The 23782-nt window shown below is 39.0% G+C and overlaps 3 protein-coding genes and 1 long non-coding RNA gene across 4 annotated transcripts; 1 reads left to right on the forward strand and 3 right to left on the reverse strand.

The window, feature by feature from the left end:
• Positions 1-3864: 3864 nt before the first annotated feature.
• LOC140932281 (uncharacterized) lies at positions 3865-6956 on the reverse strand. The gene is made up of 6 exons (XM_073381936.1): positions 6805-6956; positions 6151-6258; positions 5075-5185; positions 4655-4804; positions 3972-4073; positions 3865-3929 (listed from the first exon to the last, which is right to left on the reverse strand). The coding sequence occupies exons 1-6, from the start codon at positions 6875-6877 to the stop codon at positions 3865-3867; spliced, it is 609 nt and encodes a 202-aa protein (XP_073238037.1). The 5' UTR covers positions 6878-6956.
• Positions 6957-8697: 1741 nt separating this feature from the next.
• LOC140934393 (uncharacterized) lies at positions 8698-10410 on the reverse strand. Its single transcript, XR_012165112.1, has 3 exons — positions 10285-10410; positions 9362-9532; positions 8698-8824 (listed from the first exon to the last, which is right to left on the reverse strand). It is a non-coding gene; the product is annotated as an uncharacterized lncRNA (long non-coding RNA).
• A 3324-nt stretch (positions 10411-13734) lies between these two features.
• On the forward strand, positions 13735-15086 carry LOC140933665 (uncharacterized). Its single transcript, XM_073383273.1, has one exon. It carries the CDS (start codon positions 13953-13955, stop codon positions 14997-14999), a length of 1047 nt encoding a protein of 348 aa, XP_073239374.1. The 5' UTR covers positions 13735-13952; the 3' UTR covers positions 15000-15086.
• A 1562-nt stretch (positions 15087-16648) lies between these two features.
• Positions 16649-23314, reverse strand: LOC140941829 (sperm-associated antigen 7 homolog). The gene is made up of 8 exons (XM_073390839.1): positions 23097-23314; positions 22451-22518; positions 21256-21344; positions 20123-20207; positions 19553-19600; positions 19061-19105; positions 18443-18611; positions 16649-17910 (listed from the first exon to the last, which is right to left on the reverse strand). The coding sequence occupies exons 1-8, from the start codon at positions 23170-23172 to the stop codon at positions 17780-17782; spliced, it is 711 nt and encodes a 236-aa protein (XP_073246940.1). The 5' UTR covers positions 23173-23314; the 3' UTR covers positions 16649-17779.
• Between the last annotated feature and the right edge of the window lie 468 nt (positions 23315-23782).

The raw sequence follows: 23782 nt of genomic DNA on the forward strand, positions 1-23782 counted from the left end.
TAAATTTAACTCTGGGTTAGCGGTAGTCGGCCTTCAAACAACTCACTATTGACATGTTTTTCTTAAGACGAGTACCGCACCGCAAGAATGAGATTTTCCCAACACCAAGTAGTGCGCGAATATAAACCACTGAGGGTTATATATTTTGAAGGAAAACATGATAGCCGTCGTTGTCATGGGTTTTATCATTTTTCAGTCAAGAGAGGGCACTACCTCCTTTAATAAATTAAAAATATCCGTCCTTACTTTTCTGGTGCAAAAAGTACAAGCTTTCCGGGGTGTCTATTTTGTGAGAATACGCGAAAAACCCTTAAGTTAAATCTCTGTTCTCGTAATCGTACTCGTAATTGGATCCACAGGTCTCTACTTTGAACGAGGAGATAACACAAGGGACACAAAAATCGAAGCTTTCACGCCTGATCAGAAGTTAACGAAAGCTCTCACCGTTATCCATAGAGACACATTTTCCAAACTCATCTCTGTCGTAGCCCTCAGCACAGTAACAGTCACCTTCATAACACTCTTCATTCTCTTCGCAATCACATTCGTCTGAGGCTGACAGGTTGAAAAATAGTTGGAGTGAATGGAGAGCAGTTCATATCATAAAAAGATATTTAAACGACGCTCTGCTCTTTGCGCAGAAAAAACATTGGCATTTGGCAATGTTTATTTTTGGTAGCAGCCATCAACTCGTGTCCAGTCAGTTGGTAATGATGCAGTTTTTAAAATGTTCCCATAAACTTTCTTTTTCATCCCCAGTGCCTCTCTTCTTCAATCCAGCGGGGATGAAGTGAAGAGGCCGGGGGCCTGAGGACAAGAATGACAAAAGCAAGAACCCAGTCTCTTGAACTCCAGTTTCTGGAGTGTCAAGAGAAGGCAAAAAGAACATCTTCTTTTTCTAAACTGTGTAAACCTTTCTTTTTTCTAGTAGTGGGTGTCAATTAAAAAAAATCAGGTTTGAGTTAATTAGTTTCAGGTATGAAAATGGGCAGCTAAAGACACTGATTGTTCTGGAAAATAATAGGAAATTTTTTTCTATATTGTGAAATGATATTCAGGGAGCTCATAAGGTCGCAACTGACCTATACATACTCCGTCCCGTCCCTCGGTGAATCCTCGAGGACACTTGTCGCAATAGTATGAACCAACTGTATTTCGACAACGATTTCCACACCTTGCCTTCAAAGTTTTGCACTCATCGATATCTGAGACGTAAAAACACATGTCGTTTCATCCATACAGTTCAGCCCTGCGTGAATTATGGAAAAATGATCCTACACTTCTGTAATGGCAAAAGGCCAAAATGATGAAATGTCGGTGCGGTTAAGTGTCATAGGATGATGAACGGACGGTGGAATGAGTCTGACAGCATAGTGATGATCCAACAAGTGAGATAATATGTCATTAGAATCGCTGTGGCAGGGACCCGGGGGCTTGGTTAGTAATTAGAAATAGTAAATATGTTATTATCCATTGACCTGAGGGCTTTTTAGGGATAATTTACTACACTGGATGGAGGACGTTTGCCAGATTGCTCTTGCTGAAGTTTACGAGTAACCAACAGAAGTGATGAATTATGTACTTCCCCTAATGTGAGTGTAACTGAGATAGACCACCACAATGTACACCAGGGACACATCTCCTGCTCTAATAAAAGTTTGTTGGTTCTATGAAGTCCCACAGAATTACTGCACGTGCAAGGGTCGTGAAAGGGGGCTTAAATTTTATCGTCGTTATCTCAGACGACTTTCAAGCCTACAGGTTTCATTTATTCAGTATCTTACCTTCACATGTTTTACTCTTAGACAGTCTAAAGCCCTTATGGCACCTGCAAATAGGAATTTGAGGCAGAAGTGGATCGGCCAGACATGAAGCTTTTCCTCCACACAATAACAGAGTAGCGTTAGAACATGGCACAGCATCTGTCAAGAAAAAGAGAAAGTTATACGGACGGATAACGTCATATCTTGTACTATTCAGCCTTGCACAGCTATTGCATAGTGGCGAGTGTGTATATTGCGCACACTTGCCAAAAACCTGATCAACCTTACCCTTGCCACCCTTGAACAAAAAAATCCGGTAAACTGGTCTCAAATCTAAGGAAAGAAACAGGAAAACAGCCCTATATTTGAGCGGTGAATGGCACAGCCGCGATGTCGCGTTGTGTGGGTGCCAGTAGAGCAAAAATAGAGACTAGCCGATCGTTATGTTTGAAATGTATCAAACGTTTGTGTCAAATGACTGTAACTGTCGCAACGATCTGAACAAATATAAGGATACCTAGCCTGCGAGTAAGCTGCCCATTTGGGGGAGTCGCGAGGTTCGCAGCACGCGAAAGGAGACGCGATTGCGACGGGCGGCGTGGAAAAAACGGTCGCTCGCGCTTTATTTCGCGGCTCGCTTGGCGCGCCATAATAGGCCATTTGCACTAAGAGGCCATGTGACATTTTTTTATGAAAATGAAAGTTATATGATTTTGCCTTCGAAAAACGATTAGTGGGTTATATCTTAAACAAAATTATAGTGATTTCGTTTTTCAAACCCGCACCATTTTCTTAAAATGAGTAAGTTCGTAGCTGGTCACGTGACCAAAATGTGATTTTTAAAATTATGAGTTATCTCTTTTTCAACGCAAATTTTGCACTTAATCTTTAAGGAAAATGTTGAAAAGATGATGTGGTAACGTTTACAGCACATTTGAGCGTAACTATCAAACGTTTAACAAGATACAAGCAAAAAGTAGTTTTGGCGGCCATGTTGGAGGGCAAGAGTATGCCCTCCAACATGGCGGCCAATACAAATCATACCACTTTCTTGAAAAATCAAAGTGCCATAAAATATCTCCTTTAAATGCGTTTCCCCTCAAATTTCGGGTGTAAAATAATTTTTATGTGCTCTGTCAATTTTTGGCATCAGCAAGATATCCAACTCATTGTTTAAAGGAAGCATTGGTCACGTGACCTCTTAGTGCAAGTGGCCTATTGGAGACCTTGCTCGTAGGCTACTGGATGCCAGGCTTTACTCACCTCTGCAGAATTTGCCATTGCCTGTTGTACTTCCTTGGCAGATGCAATTCCCGAAGAAACACTTGGCTTTAGGATTGCATTCACTGGCCTGTTTACATTTTTGCAGAGGGGCTGTGTCAAGACAAATGATTCTCCCAGTTATTGTTATTGTTATGTCTGATTTTTCTGTACCAAGTTGAAGTAAGTGCGTAATTGGTAGATATTTCGAAGAGGATTTAAAGAGATTGATCTGAATAAAATTGGAAACCTTTCGTCTTAAACTCGTTCATGCATTAATCAGCATCGGTCAGATTTTTCAAAAATAAGTATATTTTTCATGAAAAAAAAATCAAATTTAAATCTGGCCGATATCCTGCCTGAATGACTCAAAAACCCAGGAAAGGTGACTTAAGGAAGTTGAAATCAAAAAACATTTCACTGGGGTACGTGCATCCCCCGGACCTCTCTAGAAGCTTGCGTCCTCGACGCTCTTTTAGGAAATCGGTCAGTATTTATCCTAGATCCGCGCATGAGTATTCCCCACTTGCTCTTTAAGGAGAATGGGTACAAGCCTTCCGGGATCGTTTGGGTGGACAAGCGTTGCTTATTATTGGTTAATGTTTGCCTTGAATACCATCAACCAATCATGACTAACGCTTGTCCACCTAAACCATATCAGAAGTCACTGCACCCAAAGCACCCATACGCATTTGATCATATTTACATGTATTTTGCGCAATATAAATATTAAATTATTCTTATTATTAAGCTTGAGCCTATTCTCCCTAGAGTGTCTAAAGTGGCGTATTACGAACTAACCCACTGTGGTTAAAGCTCGTGGAGAAAATAAAAAATAAATTCATACGTTCAATTTTAACAGTGCTTCAATCAACACAAAGCGACATGTTTTTGAGAAAGAAACGCCTAAGAAATAAATTAAAGAGTAAAGTTAATTCTATATCTTACCTAGCAGGCACTCTTTTCCCTTCTTTATAAGCTCATCTTTGCACTTGCAAGCAAACCAGTCACAATATGCATTGCTAGCACATTCCTCGCTTTTTTGACATTCTAAAGAATAAAACGAAGGAACAGCGGCAATCAACTACGCCACTGAATCGTAGTCGACAGTTACCGGCACCGTACAAACGACTTATTGACGGAATCAAGCAAAACTAACTACGAGAGAACGACTGGACAACTGACAATTTGACCAACAGTAAACGACTGTTTAACTAAGACAATAGATGGATCGAAACGCACCAATCACATTACGAATCTTCATAGCCAATGACATCACGGCTTAACTGACAGACGACCAATAAAATCGCGACTTAATTGAGCAATCAGGTCAATAACGAGACTTTAATACCATCAACTGACGTGATACAACTCACTTTGACTCTAACGATGACTACCGCACCGACGAAACGTCAGTCACCGTTTACCGGGACGATCATACTCAACCTACATATACTTGTGAAATGGCTCCTTGGTTCAACCTTCCACAGTGTTAATTAAGATATATCGTCATAAAGCACCCAGATCACACCGGTATCTGACTTATTAAGCAGGACTCTAGGTTTTGTAAGTAAGATCTGGGGACGAGATTACCAGAGGATGAGAAAGATGGAAGAGGGACCGGGCCCTACCTACACATCCCCTGGGGAAAAGATCGTAATATCCTTTGTAACACTTGCAATGACCATTTCCCAGTGGATTTAGTGGTTCTCCGACGCATTCACCAAAGTCACCAAACTTCTTACACATGCCCAACCAGTTCTTCGGACAGTCCTTTGCATCTAAAACACAAAATTGAGAAATAAATTCATAAATATTCGATTTCAAAATAATAAAGCTTTTTCAAATGAAGTCTAAATGGTATACTTCTGAAACTATCCTTTGAATGCTTTGCCATTCACACACTCTTTAAGTTAGTAACACGGCCGAGTGCGAAAAATTCCCGAGTTACGAATGTAATTATGGTTGTGCGCATGCGTAACGTACTGGCCATGGTTAAACCGCGGAGTTGGTATGTGTGCTTCAGTGCTGATATTGGTAGAGTAACATACCACGACAGTATTCCCCATTGCCAACAGTTCTTCCCTGGCACATACATCTCCCATCTTCGCATTTAGCTTTCGGGTGACAATGATTGTCTTTCTTACACACCGGACGGTGTTCTGCAAGAGATTATTTAAAAATAAAAATTCGAGGACAACAAGAAGCACCGTGTCTCAGAAAAAAAGGATAGCGCCTACGTCCTGTGTTTTGCACGAGGCCTAATGCATAACATTGCGACATAAAGCGTTTTCCTGCAAGGTCTGCAATAGTCAGGAGCCTAGGCTCCTGACCAGGTTTAAAAAATAGTTGCGAATGATTTAGCTATACAAAGGGTATTATCGTTTAGCCTTTGTTTGTACGAGTACTTGACTCATTTTTGCCGGCTTTTTCATGAAATGATTTCCGGCTGAAGACGACTACATCGGAAGACTGCCAACAAGCTATGCGAGCTGATCACTTGCATTAAACGATGTATGACTAAGGTCCAATAAGCAAAGTACTCTTGTCTTCTGGAAATTTTTATGATGATCACATCGTAACTGTGTGCAGCAACTGTTGAAAGCAGTGAGTCGTTTCATGATTCAATGATTTGATGGAAACTTGTGAGTTTCTAAGAATTCACCGACCTACGCAATTGAAGAAAGCGCATCAATCAGAAACCACGTAATACTGAATGGTTAAAATGTATGTGCGCATGCAGTGTATGGATTAAACCAAAAATTATATCACAGAAAAATTACCTCTTAAGAAACGATAAGGGGACTGGTGCCGAAACTAAAAATGTGTCCCGCAATTGTTTCTGGGATAGTTAGTCGGGACACGCCGGTCAGCTATTGGCCAATTTTTTCCCTATCATTAATAACAGCCCAAGGTGTCTTTGCGACAGTTAACTGCGCTTAGTTTCTTTCTCGTTTCTAAAGTGGCGAATGTATCATGAAACAACTTTCTTTGCATTAATCCGCAATAGATGACACGGCGGCAATCTGATGTAGCGGTAAGTGTTTTAAGCTATACATAAACACACACAAAATTGCGTAAATTACTGAATGTAAGGCAGAGTGAACAGGGTGACATTTTGACTTACTATTCTGAATGCAGCGACTATGACTCAAAATGAGTTCATCTTGGCAGTGGCATTTATTCCTTATACACCTTCCATTAATGTTTCCACAGTGACCGTCTGTGAAGCATTCTGTGAAACAGGAGGGAAAATTTAGTTTACCAATGCAAAGTTTTTAAGTTGCGCGTGAAAATGTGTCAGTGTTTTTGTCCAATTGCAATGTGCGACTGTTTCGGACGTGAAGTTTGACCCAGTCTCTTGCGTTCGTAGTCTCGCAATATACAGCGTCCCTAAAACAATATAGTGCAATCCGACACAGTGGAGAACCAACCAGGTCATAAACACCGATGGTCACACGCATAACCCCGGACTGTCCAAAAGCCTTTTCTTTAAGTCGCAATCCCTTGAATCTCAGAAGATCAAATAACTACTAGGCACATATCGAGAATAAACTCCAAGAGTATAGCCAGGCTTTTTGGCAGTGGCTTAATTTCTTGAAATTTATATATCTAGAAATTGATCAAAAGACAGTTTACTAAATTCTTAGAGAAAGGGATGAGAGGAGGTTTAAGCCCCCTATTTTCGAAACAGAAAGAACAAACAAACAATAACAACAACAACAAAGCCTTTGAACACTATTGAACAAGTGAATTGTTGAATAAATTAGACAGTGCTCACCTACGCAATTTCCGTGTTCATCAGTTCCGATTCTACATAAACACCAGTGATGCTGTGGGTGAATGGGATCCATCGCGCAATGATCATTTAAACCGCACCAATTTTTAACGCAAGGCAGCCATTCTGGTTGTAATGGGACAAGAAAAATTTTAAAAGTAGCTTAGTAATGAGCGCAAATTCTACTTGGTTGTACGGATAGGCAGATTTAGAGTTACGTGCCAACTGCGAGTGCATTTTCAGTCTCACTACGCTGCAAAGGAGAACCTGCTGGCTGCCGTCAAGAGAACAAGCTGCCAATCAGAGCCATAGCCTTATTTGGCTTAGCCAGGGGAGACTTAGTGCGCCGACCAAACGGATCGAAGCCTCCAAGAACGAGTTTTCCACCAACTCTGTGGGCTAAAACAATCTCTACCTTAAACAGAAGGCAACTTGAACAAGACCATCACGGACAGGGCATGTTGTCACCTACCCATCGGCTATTTCAAAATCCCTAATTAACTCGCCAAATAGACAATACTTATATCGTACGATATTACAGTGCAGTGTACGTGTTATGTTAAAAAAATGATTATGTATTAATTGCTACTTAAATAGACATTACGTTTTCGGCAGTACTCTCCATTTCCCGCCATATCGGAACAGACACAATGTCCATTCATGCAACTGGCATGAGGATGGCAGTCTTGCTTTGCTTTGCACTTCTTTCGCGGTGCTGTAGGAACAAAACAAGGGGCGCAGGTTAGTAATTATACGACCCAAAATGCTTCATGTCGTCTTGATTTTATGTCAGCCGGAATTGAACTGAGCCTGCAAATCGCTGTCAGAGCACCACGGCTATCGAGCGAAACTTTTCAACCATCATTGTGACTAAGGACTAGTGGGATTTCTTTCACTGCTTACTGGCGTGGCTCAACTTAATTACTTCGTTGCTGCCGCTGACTCTTTCTCTTTATTTATTCTCCTTTTCTCAGACATAATTTGCTGGCATTTATAGCTACTGATAAATGCTAGGTGTCAAATAAAGTTTATGTGCGTATATATCTGATATATCAGTTCAGTGGACTTGTACATGTGTTCCGCTAATGTCTGAATCGGTACAACTGACGCATGCGAACTAGTTTTCTTGTGTACGGACGACTGTGTAAAGCTGCTATATTCCCATAAAAAAGCTATAGTTAAAATAAGTACTCACAGCACCATGGCATGCACCTTCCCACCTTTGTTGCAGGTATTTCCATCACCCTGTAGCTCAGCCCGACAGTGACAAGTTCCATCTGTGCATTCAGCCCATACCTTGCAATCACTGTTACTTTTGCATCCGGTTCGTCCAGGCGCTAGAAATGGGCGTAAAAAGAAAATTCAGGTTAACACAACTAACCACAGGCTCACCATAGCCTAACACTCTTCCTGCAGGAAAGCCCCCAGAAACAATGCTACTCCACCCAGGATGGGTGCCCTGTGAACAGGCTCTACGTTTGGGGGAACAGGGCTAAAAATCGCAAGGACGCGGCAAGAGAAAAATCTAAATGTAGACACGACCGTCACAGTCATGTGGTAATTGTAATTTGAGCAAGTGCAACTTAAGCCAAAAAACAATTTTAGGGCTTCAACATCGCAACTCCCTTAAGTCAGCACCAGCTCAAAAAATACATGAATGCATATGAAACATTCTAAAATGAATGAAACATTATTGTAAATAGGTTTTATTTAACTGGAACTTTGAAAGAAGGCAAGAACGGTAAAAGTTGAAATTTGTGTACGACAAAATGCCAAATATAATCTCAAAGGAAATCCACTGCCTGAAAACAAAACCGTTTCAGAGTCAAGACTTAGCTAATTCCTTCATAAATTCTAATAAATAAAACTGAGTAAACAGCAACTGTAATCTCACCAGGTCGGCATGTGACGCCATTTCCTACGAGACCGTGCCTGCACTGACATCGTTTGGTTTTAGAGTTACAAAAGGCTAATGGCGGACAATACTGATCACCTAAACACGGTCTCTTGCCATCAGGATCCTCTGTTAGTAATAAATTATAAAACTTATTGAGACAGAGTACAGTGGTAGATGAATTCATATCTTTAATTGGCAGGTGATGGTCTCGCCCATCCACTTCCTAAGATAATAGGGGGGCCATAACCTGTAAAATAGGGACCGAGTAAGATCCGCTGACGGCAACGAAAACGTAAAAAATGCAATAGGTTTAAGTTAGCTAAACAATGCTTGAAATTTACAGGTGCGACACGCTTTTTTGCTCATTTCTTATTGTCGTCCCTTCACGACTATACGCTTGAAAATACCCAAATTTCTCGTTTTAGGAAGGACATAAACAAGGGACGACGAAATTTTCTTTCTCTTTCTGAACTTGAATATTGTTCCTACGAATTATACTCCATGACAGTTTTTACGTAGTAAGTTAGTTGGAATAGTAATCGCGATGGAGATTGTAAGAACGCGAATTCACTTTTTAAGCGACGTTTTTTTGCCGCCGTCGCCGTCTTCAGATGTACAGGTGGGGGAACAAGTTGTATTATGGGAAATGCGCGTGCACATTACCTGCTGCTTTTAAACATCCGAGTACACCTGCCCTTCCAAAATGTCCTTCGTTACATTTGCAGAAAACAACTTCGATAGAAACTTTATAGGACCATATACAGTGTGCGTTGGTATAAAGTGGTGGATTAGATGAACAGCGCTTTTCATGATAAGGGGGGCATCGGTAGAAAACTGAAAAACAAAAGAAAAAAAATCAAAATCAGGCCATGATTAAAACGGTGCTCGTGACGAAAGTAACTTATTTGAGACTACATTTACAGATTAGAAAGAAGAGACCCAGATAGAACAATTCAGGAGTGGAACTAAATTTTTGTAGAGGTTTTGTTTTGAGGAAGGGCAATTTTCGTCTTTCACCAACAGCCGTATCTTAAATTGAGATGTAAAATACTGTTTTTCTCTTGCTTGGAATTAATTTTCGCATTCGGGCCGGAATACAAACAATGTTAGACTGTCACATCCAGGTAATGTTGATCCATGACTTGATTACATTTCTGCCGGTACCGGCCACTTCATCTTTAGGGTCGCTTTCTGAGACTCGGATCAAAATTGGAGTACATTTTTGAGGAGGAAATTACTTACAGCCTTCACCAAACACCAGCCTCCCCCCCCAAAAAAAAAAACGGGGGTGGAAAGAAAGAAAAGAAAAAGAGAAAATTCAACTAGCAACAAATTTGAAGTGATAAACTGAATACCAGTATAGCCTGGGAACAGGTTCGTTGTTGGGGAAAAAGCGAAGAATCGCCGAGCGAATCAAGCGAGGGATACCCGAGGGATAAGGAGAGGGGAAAGGCTTCGAAGAATCTCCCCTCATTCTCCTCATTCCCCTTTCATTTTTCCCCGTCATCTCTTTGCGATTTTAAACCCCCTTTCTCTAAGACGGAAAGCCTGTTTAAAGGCTTTTATACCAATAACAAAATACTCACGATAAGAGTCACAAATAAGCCTTCCATCTCCTCGAGCGAGTGGGTTTGTACAGTGGCATTCACCTCGCAGACAGACAGCTTCACCTTTCAAACAGTCATCGTCTGTGATGCACTTGGCGGGGACAGCTAGAACAGAATGTTCTTCCTTAATGGGCTATTTCTGAGTTGGCTCAAGCCTCTGTTTGAAAGCGAGGCTAAGTGTGAAGTCATTGATGTATGTGAACATTTTCATGCAATAGGCCAGTTGCACTATGAGGTCACGTGACCAATGCTTCCTTAAAACGATGAGTTGGAATCTTGCTGATGCCAAAAATTGACAGAGGACATAAAAATTATCTTACACCCGAAATTTGAGAGGAAAACCATTTAAGGGAGATATTTTATGGCACTTTGATTTTTCAACAAAGCAGTATGATTTGTATTGGCCGCCATGTTGGAGGGCATACTCTTGCCCTCCAATATGGCGGCCAAAACTACTTTTTGCTTATATCTTGTTAAACGTTTTATAGTTACGCTCAGATGTGCTGTAAACGTTACCACATCATCTTTTCAACATTTCCCTTGAACTTCAAGTGCAAAATTTGTGTTCTGAAAGATGTAATTCCTAATTTCAAAAACCACATTTTGGTCACGTGACCGGCTACGAACTTACTCATTTTAAGAAAATGGTGCGGGTTGAAAAACCAAATCACTATTCTATTGTTTAAGATATGACCCACTAATCGTTTTTCGAAGGCAAAATCATATAACTTTCATTTTCATAAAAACGATGTCACATGACCTCTTAGTGCAAATGGCCTATTAATTCTCATGCAAATAAAACTCATTTTCACAAGAAAAGTTTTGCACTTAGACTCATATTGAAAGAGTGAGTGTAGTTGGAACTCGGAAATGGCCGATTGCTTTTCAATGGTACTGCAATTCTTCTCCGAAGAAAAAAGAAACAAATGCAAAAAGACACTCTAGCATTAATATCCATAATCGGCTCCTGTCTCTACTTACGCATTTTCCATATTTGAATAGATGATTGCCAGGAACGTTGAACAGTTATGAACAACGCAAGAAGAACTAAACCTTTTTCAGCGATATTTCTCATTCCTCATATTGCAATGAGCAACTGAACATGGCGCGTGCAATTGTAATATATTTGTTACGTCTTTAAAAAATTCTTAATCCCTAAATTAGAGCGGTCACCGGTTTAGTTACGTGCGTGTTCACTTTTGATTGGCAATATTCGCATGCAACTTTTTAGTTTGTTGAATAAAATTTCTTTACTTCCTGATTAGACGGTACTAAAACCACAAGGTAAAGCCAGCATTCATTCCTTAAAGGTGATGTTACACGAGACGATTCGCAACGACGATTTTTAGCGCAACACAGCGTTGCAACATTGTTACAACATTGTTTCGAATGGTTACAACATTGCTCCGACATTGCAGCGCTTTGTTGTGCTTAAAATCGTCGTTGCGAATCGTCCCATGTAACATTCCCTTAAGGATTTTCTTGCGTTAAGTGTTCGACGCAAGGATCGATCGTGAGTTCGTTAGGTTTTACTCTAAGGATACTATTATTTACATACGGTTTAAAAAGTTCAGTTTTGGGAACTGTATATTCTCGGTAAGGACTTCAATTTCGTGATTTTGGAAAGATTTGGCTACGAAATAGGATAAATTCCGCGAGTACATGAATTTTGGCGTATTCCAGTAGATGCATTCTGGCTGGTCACAATAGCCAACGAGTAATCCCAGATCTCTTGTCGACCAAGCTTCGCCTACAAGAGATCTGGGTACGACATTAACCAACGTGGTATCTCTTCACGCACGCTTGTTTTTAGTACAAGAGAACTGCAAATTTAATATCGCACTTAAAGTTAACAAGACTTCACAGATAACACAGATTTACTTAAAAACTTTACCAAGTACCAAAGTAACCATGAATTCTCCTTATTCTTCAAGATAGATTTTATTTCTTTCATGTGAACTTATCTTTGATTTTCTCCGTTCATAATTGGTTATGAGCACGACTCAATCACCTGATTTGGTATTTTTACGTACAATAATTACGGTACACTGTCTTACAAATAAGAACACTCCATAATAGCGGAGCACCATGGGTAAGAAAATTTCCTAGAAATTTTGGTAGTCACGTGATTTACGTCCGTCCCTCCGCACCACAGGGAAACCAATGTGGAATGACCTTATTTACCTTTTGTGCGGAAACTGCAATCTGTCGAGTCTTTTTTTTCCAACTACATTTTAATGTCTAAGCTGACGTGGATAACAGAGAAATGGCTAGACCGAGAGATAAAAAGCAAAGGAGACTGAAAATTTCGTTAGCAACACAACATGTAAAGCGGTCGCGAGAAAATGAGAAATATTAGCGGCCAAAAGGGTGAAAATGAGCGGTAGTGAAAGAGAAAGCGAAAGGAACACAAGCAACAAAATTTTTTTTTGAGCACATACGACATTCCCTCCTTAAAAAGTGTAACTAGAAAGTTTCCCGCTGCAGTCGTGCAAAACAACGTCAAAAAAATTCACAAAAAAGTGTGCGGCAAGTGCAAAATTGTTGGTTTTTCCGCTAATTCAACCCTTTGTTGTTCTTTTTTTGCCATTCTCGTTGCCCTAGTCGCTTAGCGTTACACGATTTTAGCCCTGGCTAAATCTGTATATTACATGTCACTATAAGATAAGTGTCATTCTTGCACTGATTCTTCTCTCTTGATTCTTGGATCGATTGCAATTTTCATTGAATTTAATATCATCGATTTAATCTGTTGGAATTACGTTCCACTCAAATTCTGTCGCAGGTTTGATTAGCTGCTAATATCATAAGATTCCCTGTCATCTATAAACTTTCCTTTATTTTGTTATTACTGCACAAATTAGACCACTGCTAGCGCGCTGTCAGTCGTTGGATTTTGAATATGATTACGGAGCAAATATAACGTCATATTAAAAAAATAATAATAAGATAGTTTCCTTAAACTTCAACAAACAAGAAGACATTGCTGAAACAACTCGTGCGTCACGGTATTGATAGTTAAACGAAGGATACTTTTTCCGTCTAATGAAATTAAACAGCTAATTGTTCACTTTATTGTTTTAATAATAAACAATATACTATTCTTAGCCGAAACTGAACAGAGGTTTACGTTTTTCTAATATCATGATGCCCACTTCACAGAAAACCCGCCTTTTAGCACGTCACAGAAAATTGCTTCCTTGGTAATAACACAGAGAATTTAATATGGTGTTTTTTTTAAAGTCCAATTGACAAATATTTCCTGCGAAAAAGTAATATTTCACTGACACTACCCACTTTGTTTGTATAATTGGAAATAAATAGACCCCTGTTTGCAGTGTTAAAATTAATTATTGCGAAAGTTAAATAGTCTGAAATAGTTAATTTGCCCACACTAAAAGTCTGATTTATACAAAATGCATCTCACGTTTCGAACATCTGCTTTTGAAGCGAAACTGTTTTTGAATACAATTTGGAAACTCCAAAAAAGGCAGCAGGATTAATTCCTGCTGTTAATCTATACCGGTCCATAATTTTGGTTATCGCACGTCAGTTCCGCATCGTGGGTACTTATCAACACATTTTACTTGGAAATATTGGTTTCAGGGTGATAAGCGTGTTATTGAAAGTCTAGCTAGCTCGCAAACATGGAGGCAAGCAAACGTTTTCCGACGAATAAAACCATGGCTGCGACAAATGAAAAAATGACAAACGAGACTCGCAACTTCAGGAAAGTTGCTCGTCAAGTCATGTTGGCAAACATGTTTACGAGAAGGAAACTAAACGTACAATCGCAAACGTTTGCCAAAAAGGCAGCTGGCCGCGGGGAGCGGTTAGCTGCGGTGAAAACACAGCGAAAGCACGATGGACCCATACATGAACTGAAACCGCCGCTTAAAAGACGAGGAACTCCTGAACTGTTTCCGATGTCGGATGAAATGAAACAAACCGTGATTTCACTAGGAAAAATGGATCTCCTACCAAGTAAAGAAAGGCAAAAAAGCCCGGAAGAAGCGTTGATGGAAAAATCCCGAAAGGCCAGTAAATTTCGCGATAAAACTCGGCGAAGGATCGTTCATCCGCAAAGGTTTATTCGTAACATTCGATCTTCTATCAATAATTCAGAAAAAAATATTGAAAACGGCGTTCATCGCGAGGAAATAATTAACGAAGAGGACATTAATGACTACGAAGACAGCCAGGAGAACAAAAAGCGAGAGAATTGTAATGATAAAGTCAGGAGTGATGTCTTACCAAGAACAAAATTAGTCTACAACGATCTATCACGTCCACTATCTACCGAATCTCACCCAAACGCAAAACTGTCCGCGAAAAGTCAATATTTTCCTTCAGTTAGGCGTACATTGTGCTTGTCTGGCTACAGTGATCTAGGACCCAGATTATCAACAAGAGCGGTGAGACGAACTAGAAGTCAAGGAACATGGCCAATTAACAATGCTTTTCCCGACTTAAGAGTTTCTTTTAATGGGCAACACCATTTTCCCACGACAAGGCAAAATAAGAACAATGCTTGGATAACAGGCAGCGCTATTTCGAGATCTACAGATGAAAGTGTTAAAAACGAACCCCAAATAGTCAATACCAGGCGCTGGAAAAGCGTCGAAAATTTAACAAGAGAAATTGAAGAAAAATGTTTATCTTGGCTCGAGACTCGGTACGGTATGAATCAGTGACGATGGCAGTTAAACGAAATATTATAAAAATAGATTTAAACAAGCAACCGTTTTTTAACGTTATAATAACTGCAAATTATAGATCTACCAAGTCCTTGCGGCTGCAAAAAAAATTTGTTATTGTAAAAAAATGCAAATTTACTACGGTCTGCTACCATATCTTGCCATAATACAATTATACCACCTTCTCCACAATCATGAATTACTCCTAATAAAAGTTGGGAACATTTCTATTTTTCTCTCAGTGCCTTTTTAAATGAGTTTAACTTATAATTGTTTTTCTTGTGCTAAGAAATGGACATTAAACTGTACGAAAGTCAACTACGACAGGCTTCGTGCAGAGACAGGTAAAAAAACTTCATTTTTCATGAGGGTTTTTTTTTTTAATTATTAGCAGCTGCTAGACTGTACTAATGTATGCGAGGTTTTCGAAAAGCTGTTTTTAATTTGAAGAATACTTCGTTAAAAACGCGACCGAGCAAACAAAATTTAATGTTTAGGAGTATTTGTAGAGTCGGTCCTTGTACAATTGTCACTTTTTAAGACTTGAGAATGGAAAAACAAATTCAGCGTGATCGTAAAGTTTGTTCTTTTAAATTGAGTCTGGCATCAAACAGAAAAACTTTCCCTGCACGTCACATACTTTCATCTGATAATTTATTCTTGAACCAAACGGAACAACAAAACGCTTATACAACGATGGGATGTCTCGTTAGCACATTTTTCGAACTGAACGTTTAGTCATATTTAATAGGGTACTCGGCGACTCGTTGGATTAAATCATATTTCATTTTCCCATAACATTACTGTTCAAAACCGCAACTTAATGGACTGGACGTCAAAAGATTTATAATTTTGTCAAATCATGCTAAGTGATACCCTGTATTCATACGCAAATCATTCAAACATAGTACGTACGTAAAAGTTAAGGTCCGTGTAAGTCTCACGTTTTTTTGTTTACTTTGTAACCTTTGTAACCCAAAACGGTATTCCTTTATTCATGCACTTTTCTTCTGTAACAAAACATTAACTTTGACTTCTTAACAATCATTTTCTCCAAAAAAAACCCACTACTTTGGAGAAAGGAATGAAACGGTGTTGCCATGTTAACGATTTTAAACAGCTGGCATTTGCCTGTTTTTTATTTACGTTCAATTGCAAAATGGCCTCATACTGTTAAAGCACATATTGGTGGCAGCAAAATTAATATTTTTTAAATAAATTTAAGAACGGTTTCTCTTGTTCCCAGTTGGTTGTCGGTAACCCAAATGCGGCTACCCGTGGACAAAAGCGAAAACAAAAACAAAAATATTGGAATTATAAAAAAGTCATTGATTTGGAGCTAAGTAAAAAGAGAAGAGAGCAAAAAGCGCGTGAAACGTCTTAAGATTGTCCTCAGAATTTCTCTCGCAGCTCTTGGTCACGTGATGGAATTCGTATCATTTTCGTTTCAAGCATGCGCACAATTAACTAATATTGAAATGCACTGATTTACCTTTCTTTCGTTCCTGCTTGTTTTTCGTTGTTTTTTCATTTACTAGGCGTCATGTTCCATTTAATAAACGTTCATGAAAAAAGGTAATTTAAGGACACAAAATTCTTGTTTAATTTCTTTAACTGAGGGCAGAAGAACTTCTCAAGTTGACAAATTGTACATAGGCGATATTCAAGTTTATTTTTTCCCAAAATTAAAGAAAAAAACATTTTAGGCTGGATACTTGTACAATTTACAGCCTACCATTAATTATTATTACATGAAAAAAATGATCTTACCCTGGAGCTTCCAGATCAACAAGAGAAAGAGAAATAAAAACTTAAAAAGTTAACAAAAGCATCTGAACTTTCTGCAAAGGCCGTGGAAATTTCTTTAGGCCTTTTATCAATATCATGAAAAATTCTAAATATCTTCGCCTTAGATTTCTTTACAGTGTTTAGCTTAATCTTGAACAAGTTTTAAACTTTTAGGGATCACTTTAAAATGCTGTCATATTGATCTCATGTTACCATCGAAGGAGACTCTGCTCGCAGGGTACATGTACTACTGGTCCATATAATTTCAGCGCGTCAAACAAATCATTTGCGATCTCCTACAATGTATCAATTATTTTCACAGTTATTCGTGACCTGGCTAACGCTAGAAAAAAGGAATACTGTGGGAAATAAACTACGTAGCGTTGCTCTCAGTCTGCCACATCTCACCAGGAAAATACATTGAACATCCCATGGTAAACTGCTTACCGTCCGCATTTTCTCTTAAAATCCGGGGACCAGTTCTTTTCTCAGCCAGCGCGAATGCAAACAACGACGTTACAATAAACTCGTTGGCGCGGCTTCGCCGCTCGCTTGCATGGGTTACGTGTGGAGTAACTTTGTAAAGAAAAAAAGGAGCCTGCTCGTAGTCTAATTCCAAGGAGAAAAATAACTTTTCAGGGATTATATGTAATTCGAGGAGCTTTCAGTCTCCTTGAAAATCCAGTGTAATGTTTGTAACCTTTTAAACTTTGTTGCTTTCTTAAATTCGAACAAAATTCGGTTCTGAGTGTTCTAAAATCAAACAAAGAGACTGCCCATCCACTTGATTCACGCCGCGAGATGATTGTCAACTCTGTGTCTGAATTCCAGTCCAGGAAAAATTGCAACTTCTGCTCATACCGAATTCGAGTCAAGGAAGGCATTGCAAAGAAACAAAAGTGCCCACTGCAAGATATCGTCTTCCACCCTACATTCTGCACTGTTCAGTACTGCAGTTAGAGCAGAGGTTGAGTTATCCCTGTAACAAATTACTGTTCATCCTTGGAATCGTGTGGCTCACTTGCTTCATCAATGTCGTCAGGTTTAAGCTTCTTTCTTTTGCGAATGTCATTTAAAGTCTCTTCTATTGATCGAAGATCTCTTTTGTTTTCACTGGGAACTGGAAAAATGAAGAAATAAAAAAATTAAAGGGAAAGAATATTAGCAAAAACCCAGCTTTGTAGTTACGCTTCTATCACGTATGGTTATTGAGCACAGAAATGCCTGTATAGCAGTTATTTACGAACACAAAATGACTGGACAAACGATGACTTACAGTAAACGGCTGTTATAACTGTGATGGATTGAAATGCACAGGTAACTAACTGTCAACAACAGTCCTAATCAGGTGTGCATTCACCCAAAGGATCATACTGTGTTTACCCGAAGAAGGGAGGCTTATTAAATTTGTATGCCTCAAATGCAACGTTTATTTGAGGGAGGCATTTATTTGAAAGTTGGACGTGACTTTGAAGATTATATCAGGGCCGCAGTGCTTACTCGGGGGTGGCGCTTTTTATCCTTTTGGTCCCCAAATGTGGCACTTATTTGAGGGCAGCACGTAATTGGAGGCGGCGCTCATTCGAATGAATACGGCATTCTACCTATTCAAAAAAAAAAACAGTGGTTAATATCTTTGGATGTGGACTCACCGTAGCCATAAGCAGAGTTACTTTTGGTAGCTCTTGCAGCATCTTTTCCACTGTCAACTCCTAATAAGTGTTTATACTTGTCTTTGTAATATGTGGCAGGTGGTTGAGAATGAGATACTCTTGAAGTCTTTTGTGCTTTGCTAACAGTGCTGGCATTATCATCTATACTCTGCAAGAAATTATACTGTTATTCAGAAAGCATACACTACTTTGGTTCCCACAAGAAGTAGCCTCCTACACAGACATTCGTTGGCTCATCACGCAATCCTTCCTCTTGGGGAAGGAATGTGTGAGAAACCCCTAAGAATGTCGGTGTGGGAGGCTCGCCACAAAGGCAACCTGATCCCAGTTAGTGACATTTTGAAATTAACTATCTCCAACTCAATTTAGAGCAAAGCCAATTGTCTACAATAATTTGTTAGAGTCACTCACTGCAGCATATGATATTAGCAAAGGCTTAAGAAATTCAAGTTTTTTAAGGAGGATGTCTCCCCTGTTGTGCGATTTCTGAATAGAGTTGAACTTCAATGTGGTTTCACCTCTCGTGAGTAACTATTCTAGGTCTAGGGATCTGAAGGCATCAACATTTATGAAAAACTATTACGTGGCCTTCCTTACCTTAGCTTGCTCCTTAGATTTGCTTACATTTTCAGGATCAAACTCCTGGATAAAATAAACAGCAAAATGTTATTTTAATGCCAGAATACAATCATGAAAGTAAAAAAAGGTTCCTCAGAGTTTTAAAAGATTTTAAGTTTACCATCATCGTGCATGCTTAATGTGATTCTACTTTAAAAGTTGACCTGCACTTCTTTATTGCGCGTAATTTTTTACGTGACGATTAGTGTATGCATTGTAGGTTAAAATGAAACAATGTCAGGTTAAAATGGTTTCAACTTAGTCTTCTTTGTCTCACATCCTCAATTATTCTTGATCAAGAATATATATTAGGATTAGAAAACAATGGAAAGTGAGAATCTGAAAAAACCTACAGCATATTATACACTGTCAGTTTGTTGTGAGGCTCATGGAATTACTTGTCATACTACATGTATTTACTAAATCCCAAATGCTTTAACTGATCCACAAACTAGAGGTTTGTCAACAAACCTCTCCATTTCTGTAAGCATCAAGTTCTTCATCTGAAGGGGGAAATTCCTTAAAAACAAAAGGAAACAATGAGCAGTGTAGTGAAAGGTAAAATAATGTTCTCTTAAGTTTAAAATTTGTCCTGAAGAAATGACCCTCTTGGATAGTGTGGGTGTGTCTACAGTGTATTCCCATAAATTATACATCTCTCATAATGCACCTTATGAAATCAGCGCAAAATCAATCGATTTCTAGAGAAATTTGCCCAGAAAATTCCCATGAAATTGGCCTTTTTCTACCGATTGTTTTTCGGCGAAGTTAGCCTCGAACATTTCCCATGAAAGTCCCTTAAAATCAACCGATTTTTCTGCGAATCTGTCTCTGAAAATCCTGTGACATTTGACCTCTTTTCCTGGCGACCTAACAGAAGCCTTGTCTATTAGGTTGGGTTGAAAATGCAACAGAAAATTGAATTAGATAGCCAGGAACCAAGAAGACAGCTTCGAGCCAGTTTGAAATCTTCACCCTAGCTAATGAGACTACACCTGAGGCTACTTGTTTTGCATCTTTACACAGATAAATGGTTTTCACCTTTTTAAACAGCATAACATATCTATCAACTTCCTCTTCCCCAAAAGAAAAAGTTGTGAGACCAGCAATCTCTGCAACGTCATGACTGCAAGTAACACAAGAAAAATATTAACCATACATTATATTCTTAAGGTCAATAACTAAAGGAAATAATAACCTTACTTTAGACCTGAAGTGTCCAGACTTTTAAACAACAAAATGAGAACATGGCAACAAACAGTTGTCATGAAAGTTAACATGATCTTTGCAGTAGAATGAACAACCTCAGCGAATTAAAAAGAGCCTGAAAAAGTTCAAGCTTCCGCTTGACTGGGCAACGAACCCTAACCTTTGCGATGGCCAGATGCAACAAGATACCCTATACAATATTCTCCCTAGTTATCTGAATGTTAAGCCCAAGGCAACTCTCGGTGAACAGGCCTTTCTGTTTGCCACACCTAAGTTATGGAATGTTCTGCCAGGATATATCAGGGAATCTATTTCTACTGACACTTTTAAGAGAAAGTTGAAGACTCACCTTTTTAAAAAAACATTTTGTACCACTTAGATTATAAGATTGTATTTTTAGCTTATAATTTTTAAGATTATGCTAACAGATTTTATCTTTTTAACTTTTAGCCATTAGCTTTTCTATTCTATATATATATTATCATCTTATTTTTTCATTATTATTATTATTATTATTATTATTATTATTATTGTTTTTTCCCTATGGCGCATTTGAATATATTTATATAGATATTTGCACCTGATAAGTTTTGAAATTAAATTAAATTATCTTTTGAGCTAACCAAGACAACTGGAGAAAGGCCATTGATAAGTGAGTCTGGTCATTGCAAAGGCCAGGGTTCATTGCCCGATCAAACCTGAATTTTTCAGGTTCTTTTTCAACTGTCTAGGTTGATCATTCAACTGCGAGGATCACATTCACTTTCATATCTTTGTCCGCAGTTCAAAACATGATTCATTTCATTAATTTCAAAACAGTTGTCAATAAAGATAAATTGGTCGCCTAAACTAAAACAATAACAACTTCATGAAGTGAGAAGAAAAACAGAGAGTAAATTAAATAATGGAGAATACCACTCCAGCCTTATTCTCTGAAAGAAGTGTGATAATTGGCAAATACATACACAATACTTCTTTGGATTCTTGTCATTGGCGGGTACTTCACTCTTGTTTGTTTTGTATCCTTGATGAATTCAGTCACTTCTTTCTCAGTCTAAGGAAAATGCAGTCAAAGAATTTATTCTTTTTGTAATTCTGCACTCCATTATGATGAGCAAATTATTTGCCAGACCATGGTAACATACACGCCAACTCTCCTGGATACAGCACTGATCTCCCGCTCTCCCGTACTGGTCACCATATCTCCCGATTAGAATCATCTTCTGAGCTTTTCTGTAGCAGCCTTAGTTTGAGATTTAGCCCATTTTTAGCTCAAAACTTAAATTTTTCTTATTGGCAGTACAGTTTCTGGGATATTTTTGCATGTATTTAGTCCCTGACAAAGATTATTTCTGGCATCAAAACTATGCTTGCAAATTTTGATTTATGTACTTCATGTAAGACTTCATATAATGGCCTAAGTCATTCCCATTGACATTGGGGGCTGAGTCAATTTGTCAGGGGGGCGAGGTCTGTTGAAATTTCGGGGGGGGGGGAAGTAGTGAAAAAAAGAGAGTCTCCAGATTTTAGATCTCCAGCGGTTGGCATCTCTGTGGTAAAACCTGATTGGTTAATAAGCCTTTTCCCCTGAGACATGCATATTATTGCATCACTAAAATGGAGGTTGGGTGCCAGGAGTATCCAGGGGCTTCCACTATTGGCAGCCAGTCTCTAGAGTGAAATAATGCCCCCATAACTGGCACAACAGCGACCCAGCCATGAGCCCCAACACCAAAGGAAAGGAACATGCACCCGTCACACTGAAAACATCAGTGGAGAAAAACCACCAAAGCCTAGGGGGAGGGGGGAGGGAAAGAAAATGGCTGACAGAACCTAGCACGAAGGAAAACTGAATGCGCCAAAGAATCACATGATCAATGTAACCAGCTACTGGGCATCCCCATGCCAAAGACAGCTGACCTCAGGGACTTAAGGTGCTCTTAGTTGTTACCTCCTTTAAATTGCATTTAAATACATTTTTGGCATGCTATACAATCCATTTTTGGATTTTTGCTTTCTCTCTTCAAAAAAAATCCAAAGAATCCAAAGAATCCAATCTTGGATTGTCCAGAGGAAATAAAATGCACCCCGAGTCTAGATCTCAAATTTACCATTCAGAAAAACCACCAAGAGCTAGATCGAGGCTCTATACAAGCTTACCTTTGCACGAAAAGCAGCATTTTTCTTTTTTTCTTCCATTTGGAGTTTCTTGAGTTTGGCTTTTTCCTCTACATGCGGAACAAGACACAAATTAATCAACCACAAAATTCACATACTCATTACTTGAATAATGTGTAATAAGCATACGTTTAGTCGATAGTTAACATTGCTATCAGGTCGACTGATGTGAGTTAGTTGAGAAATCTATAATAATATTGGGCTTAACTGCAGAATAACTTGCCACTTTAAAGCAACCCCTAAAAATAGGTGGATACGCGGAAACTCGGTCACTACGTATCCGCATATACGCGTATCCACTTCAATATACACTTAAGACAGGATAAAAAGCATACAGTATGTCTGTTTGTCGTTCTTAAAGCCACAGAGGGTAGAAAAGCGCATAAAGTGATAACTGCGTATCCACGTATCCAGCTCTTTCAGGGATACAGCTTCGAAGTGGCAGGGTATTCTGCAGTTTACCTAGATCGAAATAACTTTAATACAACTTTTGGACGTCCGCTTGATATACCTTAACTAAGTCTTATATTGTATTTTACAACGATTTGGAATCAAAAGTATCTCGTTACGACCTAGACAATAAGCTTAAATAAAACATTAATCGGCTATGGAATAAAAATAAGCTTACCTTTTGCCTTTTTGTCAACCTCGGTTGTCGGAGGTGCGTCCATACTCTTCAGAATTGAGCCCAGAAGATCCATCATTAAACATAAAAATAGACTGCAAACAGATTTTGCGATAAGATCTGACGAACTCTCAATGTGTTTATGAAGGAAGTGTATTATTGCACACAACGCCTTTCTGGAAACTCAGCCGCCATATTGTTTTTGTACCCAGGCTTCCATACGAACAGAGCTCTCGGGTAGGGTGGGGCGAGGGGCGGGGGTACGAGGAAGACGGACGATTTTCCCCTTCACCTCGGCTTATCCTCAAAATGAGCTTATTGTACAAAGACAGGAACCCATCAAATTTGATGGGCTCCTGACAAAGACACAGAATGGCACCAACAAGGGCCGGGTCATACTAACTGGGGACTGGAAATGAAGGGGTTTTGAAGAAAAAACCTTCCGTCTGCAGACACAGTAGCGTCATAAACTGGCAATACATTTTACACGTGTTTTTAATACTGAGTATGTTTTTGCTGATCAGGTCTTCTTTAGATCCTACATTTCCTACGTTCTGCAGTATATTCGTTTGCGGCCTTTTTTTAATAAATCAGTAATAAAACTGTTTTTGAAGTTCTGGTTTTTAAGTTTCACTTTCAACTTCTTAGACGATTTTAAAAAAAGTTCTCTATATTATGTGAATTCTGCC

Source organism: Porites lutea, chromosome 1 (assembly GCF_958299795.1).
Source record: "Porites lutea chromosome 1, jaPorLute2.1, whole genome shotgun sequence".
NCBI classification, from domain to species: Eukaryota; Metazoa; Cnidaria; class Anthozoa; order Scleractinia; family Poritidae; genus Porites; species Porites lutea.

Bases quoted from the DNA above. Each gene is read 5' to 3' on its own strand.
- LOC140932281 (XM_073381936.1), bottom strand. From the start codon at position 6,877: ATGGATCCCATTCACCCACAGCATCACTGGTGTTTATGTAGAATCGGA. The intron at 4,805-5,074 runs GTATGTTACTCT...TTTGTGTTTTAG, and splicing joins CAATGGGGAATACTGTCGTG to ATGCAAAGGACTGTCCGAAG. The intron at 3,930-3,971 runs GTAAGATATAGA...TTTATTTCTTAG, and splicing joins GGGAAAAGAGTGCCTGCTAG to GCGTTTCTTTCTCAAAAACA.
- LOC140933665 (XM_073383273.1), top strand. From the start codon at position 13,953: ATGGAGGCAAGCAAACGTTTTCCGACGAATAAAACCATGGCTGCGACA.
- LOC140941829 (XM_073390839.1), bottom strand. From the start codon at position 23,172: ATGATGGATCTTCTGGGCTCAATTCTGAAGAGTATGGACGCACCTCCG. The intron at 20,208-21,255 runs GTATGTATTTGC...TGTTACTTGCAG, and splicing joins AGAATCCAAAGAAGTATTGT to TCATGACGTTGCAGAGATTG. The intron at 19,601-20,122 runs GTGAAAACCATT...TTTGTTTTTAAG, and splicing joins ATGTTATGCTGTTTAAAAAG to GAATTTCCCCCTTCAGATGA.